The sequence below is a fragment of the Anomaloglossus baeobatrachus genome, chromosome 4 (assembly GCF_048569485.1).
Source record: "Anomaloglossus baeobatrachus isolate aAnoBae1 chromosome 4, aAnoBae1.hap1, whole genome shotgun sequence".
Lineage (NCBI taxonomy): Eukaryota > Metazoa > Chordata > Amphibia > Anura > Aromobatidae > Anomaloglossus > Anomaloglossus baeobatrachus.
In genome coordinates, this window is record NC_134356.1 from 508,011,895 (window position 1) to 508,029,038 (window position 17,144).

At 45.2% G+C, this 17,144-nt stretch overlaps 1 protein-coding gene across 1 annotated transcript in view; it reads right to left on the reverse strand.

Moving 5' to 3' along the window:
• Positions 1-12,128: 12,128 nt before the first annotated feature.
• The window catches only part of FSD2 (fibronectin type III and SPRY domain containing 2), a 41,478-nt gene continuing 36,462 nt past the window's right edge, over positions 12,129-17,144 (reverse strand). The window contains exons 12-13 of the mRNA XM_075345842.1: positions 15,882-16,058; positions 12,129-13,882 (exon numbers count right to left, since the gene is read on the reverse strand). Coding sequence (XP_075201957.1) covers positions 13,630-13,882; positions 15,882-16,058 — 430 coding nt within the window. The 3' untranslated portion in view covers positions 12,129-13,629. The remainder of the gene's footprint in view (positions 13,883-15,881; positions 16,059-17,144) is intronic.

The following is a 17,144-nucleotide window of genomic DNA, read 5'->3' on the forward strand; positions in this document are numbered from 1 at the left end:
GGGATCCACAACTTGTGCACAACTCAATGCACATTTCACCATTTGCAATGGAAAGCATTTATGCAGTGGAATCCCGACCTATAAACTAAATTCAGGCTTCCTCTCTTACATGCTAATGATTATTCACTACAAAGAATAAGTATGTTGTAGGATTTCTTCCAGGCATATTGCTGCATGACACTTGTCAGAATCTTTTCGTCATCTAGTTTCTATGACAACCATATCATTGCCGCTAAGTTATAGCTCTTCTGTATAAATTAAAAAAAAATATTTTTCTTTTAAGGAAGTGTATTAATAGCAACGTCTGTAACTTGACAAAAGCCCATGATCTTATTTTGAACTTATGCAGACTGAAAAAAATTGTCTTCCTTTTCATAAGCAAGTCAAGCATAGTGGTAGGTTACAGACCGGAAGCCGCACACAAGGACAATGCTCTGATACACTGTTGGTTCAGGTAATGCAAATGTTCCCTTGCCGCTATTTGTTCATTCATTCACACCCAGAAAATAATACAATGTGATATATGGGCACTGTAATCTCACACTTTTTAAAACAGTTACTAGATTGCATAGACAGAAAAAGCCAAAATTGTGTCCATCCCCATACATACAGACTTTTTTCTAAGTGAGCCTTTCCACTCATTTACAACCGAGCAGAACCTTGTATATGGAGCATAACTGTAGATCTGAGGGGGTGTATTGCTCTCTATTAATAGTACAGAGCCATAGATCCTAACTGCCTAAAGCCACTGTCCAACGAGGATCACTGTTCGTGAACAATTGCTGCACATTTAAAATTGTCCCTCCAGTGAGGAAGGAGACAAACTCTAGCGCCACCTATTGGAAGTAGCAATCCTAAAAGTCAAATGTGGCTTTTTAAACAAGCCTTTTCATAAGACTTATGATTTATTTGCCAGATCAGAATCCCAATTTGCAGACACATTGTTTCGGGGTGATTGCCCCTCGTCAGTGCAAAGTGTGGGTATCTGATCCGACTTATGAGAAGCTATGTGGGGACCACGGGGAAGACTATTTTCCTTATGCAGACCTGACAGATTTGTCACATTTAAACAAATTCACAATTATAATCCATTCTGGATCTCATCCCACACTGCTGTCAGCTCTTATACACTACTCTCCCAATGCTGACTACCGTCAGATGAGATCTGCAAGTGTTTGTAATTATACATAACTCGTAACTCTGCTGTATCTCTACACAGTGCATGCAGAAATCACTGTGGATAGGAGGGTGGGTCCCTTTTTTTTTTTTTTCTCTTTTTTTTTTTCTCCTGTGTGATTGCTGCCTGCTTGTGATTGGTCAACCTCATATAGGGGAAGAAGCACAAGGTCTACGAGACAAACATCTGATAACGCCCAGTAGAATATAATGTAAATTATATCCTAAACATTACAGAATAATATCTCCACAATGGAGTAGAGAAATTAAAACAAATTAAAAAAAGCTGCGCAGCCACTTTCTATGATATGACCATTTTAACATGCTCAAACTGGTGAAAAGTCCTCTATAACAACGAGTTATTGAATTTGAAGTGTTAGTGTATGTGGACACTCTTTTTTTTTTTTTTAGGTGGATTCCGCATAAAAAAGTGACTCAATAACACTGTAAAAAATTACATTGCTGTGCACATGTTCAGGCTGTAACTTTTTACCACTTTGGCGATCAGAAACAGCCAAGCTGATCAAAAGAGTAGCATGTTGATTGTTCAATTGTCATAGTTTAACTTAAGGCCACTTTACACACAGAGATAAATCTTTGGCAGATCTGTGGTTGCAGTGAAATCATGGACATATTGTTCCATTTGTACACAGCCACAAACCTGGCACTGATTGTCCATAATTTCACTGCAACCACAGATCTGCAGCAGATGTATCTCTGTGTGTAAAGTGGCCTTTAGGCTGCTTTCACACATCAGTTTTTTTGCCATCAGGCATAATCCGGCAAAAACCTGAAAAAACGGATCCGGTGTCTATTGCCGCCGGATCCGTTTTTTCCCCCCTACACTTCTATTCGCGCCGGATGGCCTTGCGTTCCATCTGACTTTTGCCGTATCCGGCAAAATTTGCTTGTCTGGTGGCCGGATGGAACGCTGAGGGGAACGTTTTTTGTCTCTGGCGAAAAACCGCATCGCACCAGATCTGGCGCCGTACGGCGTGTTTTAATGGAAGCCTGTGAACGCCGGATCCAATGTAATGCGGCAAAATAACTGATACGGCCGCCGGCTTCGGTTTTTTGAACTGAGCATGCTCAGTACCACAACGGATCCGTCAAACTGAAGGAACTGATGGAAAAACGTATGCAACTGATCCGTTTTTTCGCCGGATCTGTCGCATCAGTTTTTTCTCCGGATCTTGCCTGATGCCAAAAAATTGATGTGTGAAAGCGGCCTTAGACAAAAAAGACTCGAGTCTGAGCTACAGCAAAATTGCAAGCAATGTTGCTTCAGTAAAAAGACTGCCAGCTTTTTTTCTGAAGTAGCTTCACCTACGGAAGGAAAACCTCGGCATCTCCACTATCGGAATAAAGACCTCGGAATAAAGATCCACTCTTATGCATTATGATGACTTTTTCATTTTCAGACCTTTTATGGCCCCTATTCATTAAAGAAGTCTGGAATAAAACGAAATGGAAAGTCACAAATTCCAATTTTTGACATTCGCACGCCATTTTTAATCCGCTCCGCCAAAATAAACTAAGCTGGAACCATCCCACCCTAGCAGATGACGCCCCCTCCTGAAGTCTATGATGAGCTGTGTTGTGTTCCTCTAAATTAATCAGGAGCATCTGAGACCACTACATCCTCTCATCAAGAGCGGTATGAACGGTCAGAGTGAACAGGAGCTTTGTATAATAGGGTTTATTCATGTGTGGTAGTCATGTCACTTTTATATGATTTTCTGAAAGTGCTGCTCATTTGAATTTTTTTAAAACTGCATAAAGCTGGAGATATGAGCACAACATGCCCGCCACAGCTCTGGACTTGTGTTCCATTAAGTACATCTGGGATGTCATTGGTCAGTAATTGCAGAGGAAGCTGCCAGCAGCGGATCTTGATGGTTTACCCACCTGCATTCAGGGTGGCAGAACATTCCTCAGGCAACCATTTATTACTTCACTGATGGCAGCCAAGACGTGTAAAGTATGCATATTTCTGCACGAGGTGCTCATACTTGATACTGAATAAATTGAGATGTTTTGAAAATATATATATATATATATTTTTTTCATCATTTGCAGGTCTGTAACTTGTCTATTGATCTTGTGATTTTCAGAATTCCATAATTTTTCCTTCTAATTCTTGCAATATCAGTGGTGAGGTATGTAGAGTATATTACGCACAGAGCAAAAGTCTCTACAAATCTACAGTACAGCCTTTTAGCTTTGCCAGTCTTCCAAAACAAGTTAAAGGGCACCTGTCACCACTTGTTTGGCCTATAAGCTGCGGCCACCACCACCGGGCTCTTATATACAGCATTCTAACATGCTGTATATAAGAGCCCAGCCCGGGGGTATAACATAAAAAAACCACTTTATAATACTTACCTAATGGTCACTGTGGTGAGCCTTATGGGCGTCTCTGTTGTCCGGTGCCGGCGCCGCCTCTTTTGTTCATCTTTGTGCTCCTTCTTTTCTAGCCGCGGTGCATGACGGGTCCAACATCATCCATACTCGCCGGCATTCAGGTCCTGAGCAGGGCAGATCAAAGTATTGTAGTGCGCCTGCGCAGGATCGGCAAGTGTGTATGACGCAGCCGCGTCATGCACCCAGGCTTCAGAAACAGGATGAAGATGGCCGAAAGAGGTGGTGCCGGCACTGGACAACGGAGACGCCCATAAGGCCCACCACAGCGACCGTTAGGTAAGTATTATAAAGTGTTTTTTATGTTATACCCCCGGCCTGGGTTCTTATATACAGCATTCTAACATGCTGTATATAAGAGCCTGGTGATGGTGGCCGCAGGTTATAGGCCAAAAAAGTGGTGACAGGTTCCCTTTTAAAATGTGATATAGGCGAGAGTAAAAAATGTTTTTTGTGTTTTACCTTTCATAAATTCATTTACAGTGCATTGCATCTAGGCATTGATCTGACATTATACTGATTTGTGCACGTGTGTATTGTTTGTTTGTTGTTTTTTTTAAAACAAGAGTTGAACATGTGACTAGGGAATCTGAAGATACCTGGCCATGTTCTACCAGAGCATACTTAGGGAACCTGAAAATACCTAGCCATGTTCTCTCAGAGCATACTTAGAACATGGCTAGGTATCTTCAGGTTCCCTATCAGAGCATACTTGGGGAACCTGAAGATCTTTAGCCATGGTCTATCAGAGCATACTAAAAGCATCTGAAGATCTCTAGCCATGTTCTATCAGAGCATACTTAGGGAACCTGAAGATCTCTAGCCATGGTCTATCAGAGCATACTAAAAGCATCTGAAGATCTCTAGCCATGTTCTATCAGAGCATACTAAGGGAACCTGAAGATCTCTAGCCATGTTCTAGCAGGTAGTGTTAGGAATGATGGCTCACCAGTACTGCTAATGCCTGAGGAGCAGAGGTACAAGGTTCTAGCACCACTAGTGCCATTTGTGCCATTTGTAAAGGAAGGAGATAGAGGAGACAGAAAGTGAGTCTGTGTAAAAGTAGTGTAGGCTCCACTGACATTATCTATATATATATATATATATATATATATACGGTAATTGCCTTATTCTGTCTGTCTTGCTCCAAAATTGTGGCACGTGACAGTGTCACCGTAAGTGTCATAAAAGTGACAACTGTCGGATTGGCCGCTGGGCTCGGCCTGGCCCCCTCCGCCCCCACGGATTGGCCGCTCGCCTCGGCCTGGCCCCGCCCCCACATGGATTAGCCGCTCGCCCCGGACCTCCGCACGCATCGCCCGCTCCAGCGTACACCGGCTCCCGGTACACATGTGCAGGGAGCCGGCATACGCTGCGGTCAATAATGAAGTGTCATGCAGCGGTGAAAGAGTTAAAGACACTGCAAGACACTTCATTATAAGCAGCGGGCACCCCCAGAAGAGAGAAGACAGAAGAAAGAGTCCCCCGCAGTCATACTCACCAGACGCCGACCGGGAGCAGGTGAGCACATCAAGGTCCTGCAGCGGCGGAACACACACACACACACACACACACGCACACACATAAGAACAGACACACACACAAGAACAGACACACACACATCAGATCACACTCACTCACTCTCACACACACCTCACACACACATCAGATCGCATCCACACACAACAACATCCAGTGATATCGCTTACTTCTCGGCGTAAGTGACCTTCCAGGACCTGCCGGAGGATCACATAGCCGGAAGCATGTGGTATCTCCGGATGTTGTGAGTGCGTATGTGCGATATCGTCAGTGTATGTGTGCGTGTATGCGATCGGGTGTGTGCGTTTATGCGATCGGGTGTATGCGATCGGGTGTGTGCGTGTGTTCTGATGTGTGAGTGTATGCGATCGGATCTGTGAGTGTCGGCAGAGGAGCACGGCGTGCAGCACAGCTGCTGGGACCGCCCACCGGAGGGCACAGGGAGAAGTGGGGTGTGAGTGTATGCGATCAGATGTGTGCGTGTATACTGTGTGATGTGTGACTGTGGAGCACGATGGGGAGTGCGCAGCATGGGGGATGGAGCACGATGGGGGGTGCGCAGCATGGGGGATGGAGCACGATGGGGAGTGCGCAGCATGGGGGATGGAGCACGATGGGGAGTGCGCAGCATGGGGGATGGAGCATGATGGGGAGTGCGCAGCATGGGGGATGGAGCACGATGGGGGGTGCGCAGCATGGGGGATGGAGCACGATGGGGGGTGCGCAGCATGGGGGATGGAGCACGATGGGGAGTGCGCAGCATGGGGGATGGAGCACGATGGGGAGTGCGCAGCATGGGCGATGGAGCACGATGGGGAGTGCGCAGCATGGGGGATGGAGCACGATGGGCAGTGAGCAGCATGGGGGATGGAGCACGATGGGGAGTGCGCAGCATGTGGGATGGAGCACAATGGGGAGTGCACAGCATGGGGGATGGAGCACGATTGGGAGTGCGCAGCATGGGGGATGGAGCACGATGGGAGTGCGCAGCATGGGGGATGGAGCACGATGGGAGTGCGCAGCATGGGGGATGGAGCACGATGGGGGGTGCGCAGCATGGGGGATGGAGCACGATGGGGGTGCGCAGCATGGGGGATGGAGCACGATGGGGGGTGCGCAGCATGGGGGATGGAGCACGATGGGGGTGCACACCTCCCCCCAAAACACACACACAGCGCCACACGCGCACCGCACAACACACACCACACACACACACACTGGGAACCACAAACACCGCCCTACACAGACAACGCCGCACACACACAACACCCAACACACAAACCGCGGCATACACATATATACGCACATACCGCGCAACACACATACCTCCCCCAAAACACACACGCACTCCACACCCACACAAACTGCACAACACACACAGCACCACACGCACAGAACACTGTAGACACACAGCGCTCCACACACAACGCAACACACACAACGCAACACACATACAACACCGCTCTCACACACACACCCACCCAGACAACACCCAGAACATTTACAGTGCCCTACACAAACACTGGCAACTACACACAACAACATCAATATATATAACAAAAAACATACATTAACTACACAATAAATTCTAGAATACCCGATGCGTTAGAATCGGACCACCTTCTAGTTTTACAAAAACGAGTAAGACATTCCTGTTTTTGAAGGTTTGAAACCTAGCCATCTACATCATTGACTTGGCTTTGTCCACATCATGTTTTTTTAAAGCGGTTGTATTGTGTGAGGTAGCGACCACCAATGTGGTAAATGGTCGCAGTGGAGAAGGTCGCTGTGATATTAAACTGAAGAGGTTGCTATGGGACTTGTAGTTCCACAAAGTCTTGTTTCTGCATATAAGGGTCAGGTTCCCTTTAATAATGCCTGTGTGCTGTACAGGTCTGAATAATCACAGACCTCCACCTGTGGGTGTGTCCAGTCTGATTTAGGAGACTCAGTGTGTGTTCTGCGGAGTGTGAGAGCAGAGCAGGGAGCTCTGGGTCTATCAGCCTGTGTGAAGGCTGAACACGGGGCTCTGGATTTCAGTCTGGGTTTAGACTGGAAGTAAGTGTGCAAGCCAGGCTGGTAAGTGCTGTGGCTACTGGACCAAAGCTCTCCTGCAGTGGAGAGACAGGAGTCTGCAGAGTGTCTCTGGGTTCTTGGAAGGAACCACAGCAAGTGTTGTTCGCTAGCTGGCAGGAGCCAGTGTGTACAGGCGCCACACTTCCAATTGAGACTGTATTGGACTGGAAGCCCACGGTATGTGATTGTGCTATGTTTTTGCCTTAAGCCAGGAGAGGCCTGTTATGTTTAATGTTTGCCGTTTATGACAAGTTTTAATAAACGGCTGGACATTTTTATAAAGAGACTGTGTACATGTGTTGCTGAAGCTACCTCACACCGCTGCAAGCGAGTGGAACCCCCCAGGTTGCGGGGTGCAACCTTACATATGGTGCTAGACTGCGGGCAGCAATCCAGGCAGCACGTCTAGCAACTGCAGAGGTGTTGTTCCTGTGGATCAGCCGGGTCCACGAAGGTTTTTTTTTTTTCTGCTGTTTACACACTGCAAGGAAGTGTTGCTGGTGGATCGGCGGGTCCAAGAAACCAATTTTCAAAGCTGTTTGCAGTGGATCGGCGGGTCCACGAAAGTTGACGGCGCACTCAAGCGGCTTGCGGTGGATCGGCGGGTCCACGAAGGTCCGTGGGAGCTGAGCGGCCATGACTGGAGCAGCTTATGTGGATGAGCTACTGTTAAAGTACCTAGTGCAGATCGGTGAGCAGCAACTGCAGGAGACCGGCAGCCAAGAGGTACAGCAGCAGGAGCGACCACAGCAACAGGAGTCGCTGGCAGAGCGACTGGGCCTGGTGGCACCGGATAAGTTGATGCAGTCCCTTCTGGGGCCAGTACTGTCCCGGGGTGCCCAGGGAGCTGCCTGGCGCACTGAGTAACTGGGTAGGCTTGCACTTGACAATTCCCTTGGGAAGCTAGGGAATGTTCCCCCTCTAGACTTTGTTGCCCAAAAAGGGGTGGAGAATCCCAAATCTGAAGTTGCAGTGGCACCGATGGACAGTAGCCAAGGACAATGGTGTTCATGCTATGCGTGTCCGGTCTGCGGTACAGACTGCCCGGCTGATGAGAAGTCACGTCTGTGTTCTGTGGAAGTTGATGGCAAATGTGTGACTGGGCTGGTAGACTCGGTGAGCTTGGTGTCCCTGGTGAGGGCCACGCTCGATACCTACCCGATTCTTGAAAGGATAGAAGCCAGCTGCAGACATGGGTACACTGGAGAGTATCCACGGTCCCGAGTGGTCGTTAAGACGGATGGGGTGTTTGGACCCGTTAATGTTGGGGTAGTGCCTGACTTACCGCATCCCATTAAAATAGGCCGGGACTTTAATTTTTTTGAGGACTTGTGGTCGATGGCGGAAATGGCCAGCTGCCTGTGTAACAGCCGGAAAGGCTCAAAGGAAGCCCTATCACATCGGGAGGCTGAAAGTGTTCCTAGAAGTATGATATTATGTAATAAGGGGAAGACTGTGCCTACTAGAGGTGACAGTACTAAGTTAGGGGTGACCAAAGAAAGAGATGGACGTGCCCCCCCTAGGGATATGGCGTTTACAGTAACAAAGGATAGTGTGACCATTAAACACGGGAGAGCTCCAGACAGGGGGTTCAACGCTTGGTTAAGTGGGGGCTTGTTAGTCCAGGACACCAGGGGGAGTGACACTGACTCTAGTAACCTGACGACTGAGTACAGTGAGGTACAGACAGTTGAGAGATAAAATCTCCTCTCGACGCCGAAGACGTAATAAGCGCCGAGGGGTAGTGCAATGTATACCGTCTTAGTGGGGAGAGAAGGTTGAGGAAGGCACGTTGACAGTAGCAACCGCTAATGTAGAGTTAGACAGTGAAATCCTGAAAAAGAAAGTCAGATACTGAACTGACACACTGTAACGACAGAAATCAGAAAGGTGAAATCACAGAAAAGGAGCCAACTAAGGAAGTAGTAGTGGTGTCCCCTATAATTTCCAAGTATGAAGCTGATGATCTGTCAAGTGAGAGTGTTATAGGAGATGAAATCCTGGAACGCACTATAGGAAAAGAAATTCTGGAAAGCACTACAAATGAAGAAATCCTGGAGAGTGTTGGTGGAGGAAAAATCCACAATGGTCATAGTGAGCAGACCGGTGAACTATCTTGTGCTAGGGTGGATAACAGTGAATACAGCCCCAAAGCTCTAAGAGGAACAGAGAACTGTGGTGAAGGGTGTGACACTGGCAGAAGGTGATGCTGCAAAGTCCCAAGAGATGGCTGAAGCTGCAGAAGTTGAGAGAACCCTTAAAGCAGGGAAATCTAGCTCAGAACTCTCATCAGCAGCTGAGAGCTTAACTGAACTTACTGGTAAGATCAAGATGGAGGCCATAAAGATGGACTTGGTTCAGAAGATTGAGAATCTTGAGGTCAAAGATGAGGAAAAATTCAAAGGCTCTGAGGCTATGGAAAAACCTGAAGAGAATGCAATTCCAAAGGTGGAGCCTGTGATAAGAAAAGAGGATGGATGGGGAAGACCCGATGGCCTTACAGGTAAAGAAATTCGGCCAGTCTTTACGTGCATGGTAGAAGTCCCTGCAGACTTGAGAAAAGCCTGTGCCAGTGAGGCAGTACATGAAAAATTCAAGACTGCCGTGGGAGCCTATAAAGTGTACTTTGCCCCAGAGTCTTGTCGGTTGGTGGTGTGCTCTGTAAGTGATGTCACAAAGAAGCGGGTGGCTATCCTGAGTGGCATGCACCTACAGTGTCTTCGCACGAAGTGGCTCATCTCTACAAAAATGGAAGAAGACACCAGACAATTGGAGCATATGAAGCAGCTCACCGCAGCGTTTCAGGAAGTGGTGGTTGTGAAGAAGCCATTAATTGGGCTTGCAATAAGAGCACTGAGAAGCAACATTCAGCAAGCCATGAAGGTTCCAGGTATTCCAGCTATTGAAGTGGAAAAACACAGTGGAACATTCCGAATCTATGGGAAAACTGCAGAAGCAGTCAAGATAGCTCGAAGGTTGTTGGAGTTTGTGGAGGAGGTCACACAAGTGCCCAGAGAAAACTGGTCAAGAAGCTGATTGGAAGACATGGAAGAGTCATGCAGGAGATGGTTGATAAGTCCGGTGTGACGAGAGTAAGAATTGATATTCATAATGAAGCCAAGATACTCTGTGAATTCGGTATGGTTCCATGTGTCATTGTGGGGAAAAAAGGAGTATGTTGAAAATGTACAAGTCCTCCTAGAGTACCGCCTGGGTTACCTTGAAGAACTAAGGCAGTTGAACCTAAAAAGGCAGAATATTGCAGAACCACTCCATCAAGTTGGTATGAGGTGGAGACCGCTTTCAGGCTGGGGCCAGGAGAAGGGTTGCCCACCTGATAAAGGTGTTGCTTCAGATGGCACAGGAAGTAGGTCCTATAATGAAAGGAACCAAGGTCATGGAAGACCTAACTACACTTTGGGCTATAGCATAGACTCTGAATGGCCCAAGCCCTCTACTCTAAAGTCCAAAGGAAAGGATGAAGGGAGTGATATATCTATAGCGAAGGATGGTCTTGAGAAAACACACCAACGGAGAGATGACAACCGAAGACGCCATGGAAGAACAAGCCATAGTAAATCTGCAAAAAGAGAATGCAGTTTGTCTAGATATAGCAGATCGTCTATCAGCTCAGTGCTGAGGTGCCCAGACAGTAGCTCTTCTAGTGGATTAGATAGCTCGGAGTCAGACCAGACAGTAGTTTCGACTGGAAGAGAGTTTCACTACCCCACTGGTCATTGGAGACAGTCATGGAGAGATAGGTCTGACCGGGGGGTGTATCTGAGAAGGGGGTTGACTGAGACGAGTCTGGGGACTATGACAGACTTTATGTCGGGAGCTAAAGCTCAAATTTATCAGAGAGGGCCCCCTCGACTGGTAGGGCAAGGTAACAGTACTGCCCTGTCTCAGGGCCCCTGTGGGTTATCAAATGTTCAACCCTACAAGTTTGAACAGAGGGGGGGGGATATGTGAGGTAGCGACCACCAATGTGGTAAATGGTCGCTATATGTCCCACTGGAGAAGGTCGCTGTGATATTAAACTGAAGAGGTTGCTATGGGACTTGTAGTTCCACAAAGGCTTGTTTCTGCATATAAGGGTCAGGTTCCCTTTAATAATGCCTGTGTGCTGTGCAGGTCTGAATAATCACAGACCTCCACCTGTGGGTGTGTCCAGTCTGATTTAGGAGACTCAGTGTGTGTTCTGCGGAGTGTGAGAGCAGAGCAGGGAGCTCTGGGTGTATCAGCCTGTGTGAAGGCTGAACACGGGGCTCTGGATTTCAGTCTGGGTTTAGACTGGAAGTAAGTGTGCAAGCCAGGCTGGTAAGTGCTGTGGCTACTGGACCAAAGCTCTCCTGCAGTGGAGAGACAGACAGGAGTCTGCAGAGTGTCTCTGGGTTCTTGGAAGGAACCACAGCAAGTGTTGTTCGCTAGCTGGCAGGAGCCAGTGTGTACAGGCGCCACACTTCCAATAGAGACTGTATTGGACTGGAAGCCCACGGTATGTGATTGTGCTATGTTTTTGCCTTAAGCCAGGAGAGGCCTGTTATGTTTAATGTTTGCCTTTTTCTCGCGGAAAAGCCGCGGATTTCCCGAAAATCTGCAGCTCAGGCACTTCCCAGCCATTTCTATGGCATTTTGGAAATGCTGTGCCCACGCTGCGGATTTTTCCGCAGCGGATTTCGTGCGGATTTTGATCCGTAAAAATCTGCAACATGTCAATTATTGTTGCGGATTTTCATATGGATTTTGGCTTTAAAATTGGGAAAAAAAAAAATCCGCATCAAATCCGCGGCAAATCCGCACCTTTGAAAAGGTGCGGATTTTGCGGGAAAGCTGCGGATTTTGATGCAGAAAAATCCGCAGCTACATTCTCCCGTGGACACATAGCCTAAGGGATAACATTGATGCCTGGAGGTCCCAGCAATCGGTAAGTTATCCACTATCCGATCTACAGGTGATAGTTTAGTAACTTGGTACAACCTCCTTATCTTGGACACGTCTATAATCCTAGGTCTGGACAGTGGACAGCTGTTGTTGGACAAATTGTTCAACCAAATACATATGTGGATACATCTTGTGATCTCGGTCTGTTTTTACACCCAAATCAGAGGTCTAAAACAATCTGACAGATATTTAAAAGGTCATGTTTGAGTTGAAAATTGCATGAGAGCAATAAGTGAGAATAATTGCTGCAGAAAAAACTATCAAGTTATTATTTTTTTATTTATGTAACCGAATATCCAAACTCTAACATTTCTCTAATCCCTAATAATGAAGACGCAGTTCCCTGGGACGGTCAGTAGCTGTGTCTTTATCTTGTTGGAAAGTAAAGTATTTTGGGAAGATTAGAAAAAAAAGGTATTTTTCCAACTCTGTGCAATAAGGGGACTATTTAAAGGGAATCGGCCAGCAAGCCTTTACTACCTAATCTGAGAGCAGCATAACGTAGAGGCAGAGACCCTGATTCCAGCGATGTGTCACTTACTGGGCTGCTTAGTGTAGAATTGATAAAATCATTGTTTAATCAGCAGTAGATTATCATTAGCGGACTACTTTGCGTGCTGACTAGTCCAGCATATTCATAAGCTTTGTGTAACTACTAGGTCTGCAGCAGAGAGTACAATGATTTTATCAAAATATCAACAAACAGCTCAGTAAGTGACACAACGCTGGACTCCAGGTCTCTGTCTCTACATTATGCTGCTCTCAGATGGGGGAGCAAAAACCTGCTGACAGATTCTCTTTAATTTCACAAAATACAGGGTGAATCTGGATTCTGTTCCTCAACAGAACAGTAAAGAAAATCTTTTATTTCTATATCCTGTGGTGTTCTAGTTTTACAGTAAATTTGACCAAAAAGAGGGGGTTCCCCTATTTATTTTTGGTTTTTTTTGCTTATCATAAATGAGCCTTAATCACCCCCTGCCACTCCAGTGTGGACTCTCTCCGCCATTAACCCCGATCTTTGACATACAAATTCTATAGTTCCAGACTATAAAAATCAGAGACGTCTGGATCTTCTTTTTTTTTTTTCCAAATCACTTAAAATTATTGAAGCATCTACAAACCTTCCCCCAAGGAGCTGTGACAAGGAAGATGGAGGCCGCATTACCCATGTAATTCAGCATTGGTTTTCCTATAAAGAGCAATTGTATAAGGAAAAATAGACTGCGCTCCTATTAATGTTTGTGCTATGCCTGCACGAAGTTATTTGATTGATATAGCAAAGACTGTTATGTGGAAATGTATAAATCTACCATCCATCCACTGTACATGAAGCTCCGCGAGCTAAATTACTGCATTTTATTGTAGAATCTTCCAGCAATGCCGGCACCTCCGCCACGCGTGGTATTTCTCGTATGTAGATGCACCACTCCACAGGTTATCCAACAGTTTGTGCCAGGGTTTTCCATTTCCTCAGGATAAATTCAGTGATTGAGGTATCGGAATACCGTTATGTATCTTCAAACGTCCTGGTTTTTCCAGTGCAAAACATGGGTGCACTAGATGACGGAATTGGCACTCAAATGTGTACAGGTGCTGGAGGATGTCCATGTTAAAAAATGATAATCTGTCACAATCGTAATCGAGTAGGATTCCAATCCTTAGTAAAGGTATTGATACCCGAATATCTGGAGACACACCGCAGTGCAAAAATTCATACCTGTGCCTGTGGGAAAGTAAAAAAAAAAAAATTAAAAAAAGACATTTTTAATATTTTCTGCAATAAAGAGGGTTTTTTTTTTACGTGAAAACCCCTCTCCATGAAGATGCAGCTTGTTTTTTTAAAAAACAAACTGCTTTAATAACCCTGCTCATGTCCAGAGTCTCCTCTGCTTCTCCTGGTGTTTGTCTGCAGCGTTGACATCAGATCTATGGCGCTGCAGCCAATCATTGAGCTCAGCGGCTTGCGTCATGAACTCAGAAACAGCCTGGGAGCTCACTGATTGCCTGCAGCGGTGTTGTGATGTCGACGCTGCAGACTATAACAGACACGGGGGCAGCGGTGGAGAATCGGAGCTGGATCCAGGGATGGTGAATAATTTTTCTGAAACTGTAAAATACCTTTAACTGAGGTTTAGTATTAAACAGGATATTAAATGATTGATTAAATAACCATCACAGACTTATTATTAACAGAACAATATACGTTTAGCTGCAGGTACGTTAACGTTGCATATGAATCGGCATACACAGGTGGTGTTTATATTACAGCTAATTTTTAGTTAGTGTCTTGTACTTATGTGTCTCTAAGATTTTGTAAAAATTGTATATCTTATCATAGTATCATAATTGGTGATGAGGGAGCACTACCATCCTCAGGTGCCTGGTACCGGTAACGAGCAGTCAGAAGCTCACACAGTCTCTGCTTGTTACAGAGTATAATGGAAGTCAGCGGGAAGATTTCCCAGATAAATGCTTGAGTTCGCCATTGACTTCCATTATACTCAGGTGCTTGAGTCGCATCCATCTGAGCATCCGACTGCTCTTAACAAGTACCGAGCACCTGGGCATGGTAGTTTTCGCTCTTCACAAGGACTGAGCATTCAAGCATGGTAGTGCTCACTCATCACAAGGACTGAGTCCAGCACACTGTAGAAAAAAACCCAGACCATTTTCCATTTATTAAAGAAAAAAACCTGATGTATGAAACCAGCTTTGGCAATAGCAGAAGGGAGTGGGAAATGGTTGGACACAGATCTGAAGTGGAGAAGAGAGAAAGTATTTAAAGCTTTATGGAGAGCAGATAAAACTTGCTGTAGACAACTAGGAAAGCATGAGGAGAGGAAATAAGTTTAGTTCTTTAGCTGTGCTGCTGATATAAGAAAGCGAGTGAAGACAGCACACATTGCATATACACAGACCTCACACCCAGCCTGTATTACCAGGAGAGACACTCCCAAGAGTGAAGTGCAGATCAGGGGGGTCTTAAAATTAATGAAGAAATGAAGATTAAACACAATCTTTCTACAATTTTACTAAAGGTAACCACAAACGTAAGTAAAAGTCCTTTTAATATGTCATATGTTCAAAGCTTCTAAAGTGAATCCCCAGCTACATACACTATATGTATCAACTATATGAGATTGATTGTTTAGTTACTTGTATGGAAAATCATCTCAATGTACATTAATTCCTGGTGGGCTAGTGCAGACTACACACAATAGAATAAATTAGTATACAAAACTGTAGCATTAGGCACTAATTAATAGTTACCGTCTGGAGAAGCTCCTAGCACACAACTGAAACGTGTTTTTTAGCCTTCGCAGACCTGATATATCTAGCTTACCTTATTGCAGCTACATGGAAATACTCAGTCCCCTGCACTATTTCATATAGAGGCACTCATCCCCCCCCACCCTGCCCCCCCCCAAAAAAAAAAAATAACAGTACTACCATATGCAATGTAAATTATTTTGAGGTAGATGCCTCTGAGAGGTAGCAGAGGTATACAATGGAAGCCCTACCATGATTACGTTACCATACAATGGAAGACCTACCATGATTACGTTACCTGCAGCTTCCACATCATGTGTTTCAATGAGAGAGAGATAATTAGTAAGTTTATAAGTGGGCATTGATGTAAAAACATCTAGTAATGTGGATTGGGGTCGTCATTGTACCTCCTTTGTGTGGGGTTCAATACTTTGTATGTAGCATCCTCTTACCTTGCAGGTGTCCGGATATGTCGGAGACACCAGGAGCTGTTGTTCGCCCCGAGGACGGCACTCCGGTTTATATCTTCATAGGCTACCCCAATTCGAAACTCTGCATGATCATCAACCTCTACCTCCCAGTAATGCCTCCCCTTGAAAGGGATGAGATTTGCTAAAATAGCAATGCACCTAGAAAATATAGAAACGTAGTGTATCAAGTCTTTACTCACATTCCCTGAAGACACCACCTGCCTGTACCAATGAGGAACAACTTCTAGTATAAAAGGTCCCAGACATCAGCACAATTTGTCATATTTCATATTGGGAGTAATGTCTTCCATGAGTCCAGGAGCGATCTCTTTATTGTACCTGATGAGCAACAATACTGTATATTACAGGTTTATCTTACAGATTTCCGCTCTTGAGCCAAGCCCTAGAGACATTTTATGGGTCAAACTAAACAACTCTTTCATTTATCATTATTATAGTGCCACCATCTTTTGTGGTATTTGCTGCATTGAAGGGAGTGCATGAGCTCGAAGGGGTTTGAACCCCAACAGGTCATACTAATGACCCAGCAATCTGATTTATTATTTAATTAATTATATATTTGTTGATGTTTCTTAGAAAACTTGAAATGGAGAAGTGGGTATTCATATAGTCAACTGCGATCAGAAAGATTTGTTCCAGTGCAATGGAAAATTGGTCACAAATCACTCAGATGAATTTATTTTCTCTGGACCAAGTTGGAGAAGGTTTGTCCTAAGTGGCCTTTGCCAGTGTTACACTATGCAATGTAATGATCCATAGTAGAATTACAGAAGGAAAACCACGTCACATAAGTACAATAGGTGAGACCCTGTTCTTCTAAAGTCTAAAGGAAATATAGAACAGGGACAACTTCTCATCAATGCTCATTGGTTCAGGTCGTGGTTTAAAATCCTAATTTTATTTTTTGTGTCAATTAAAATTAGTTTTGGACCTGCACAGTAGGTTATCCATGAAACCAAATGGTCATTTAAAGTGGAATCATCACTGAACACTGAGAGGTGGAGGGATCTTACCAGTAAAGGGGGAGAAGGTGCTAGAACAATAACATCTTTTACTTAACAGTTATTGCCAAAATTACAGTAGCGTCTGCCCCTTTACTAGAATATCTACCATTATTAGCCTTTAATGTGGTGCATTGGATTGTATACTGTGGTTTTAACTGAGGAAGGATCTGGCCTGGGTCAAAAATGCGTTTGAAATGATTCAAAAATGAAAGATTAAACC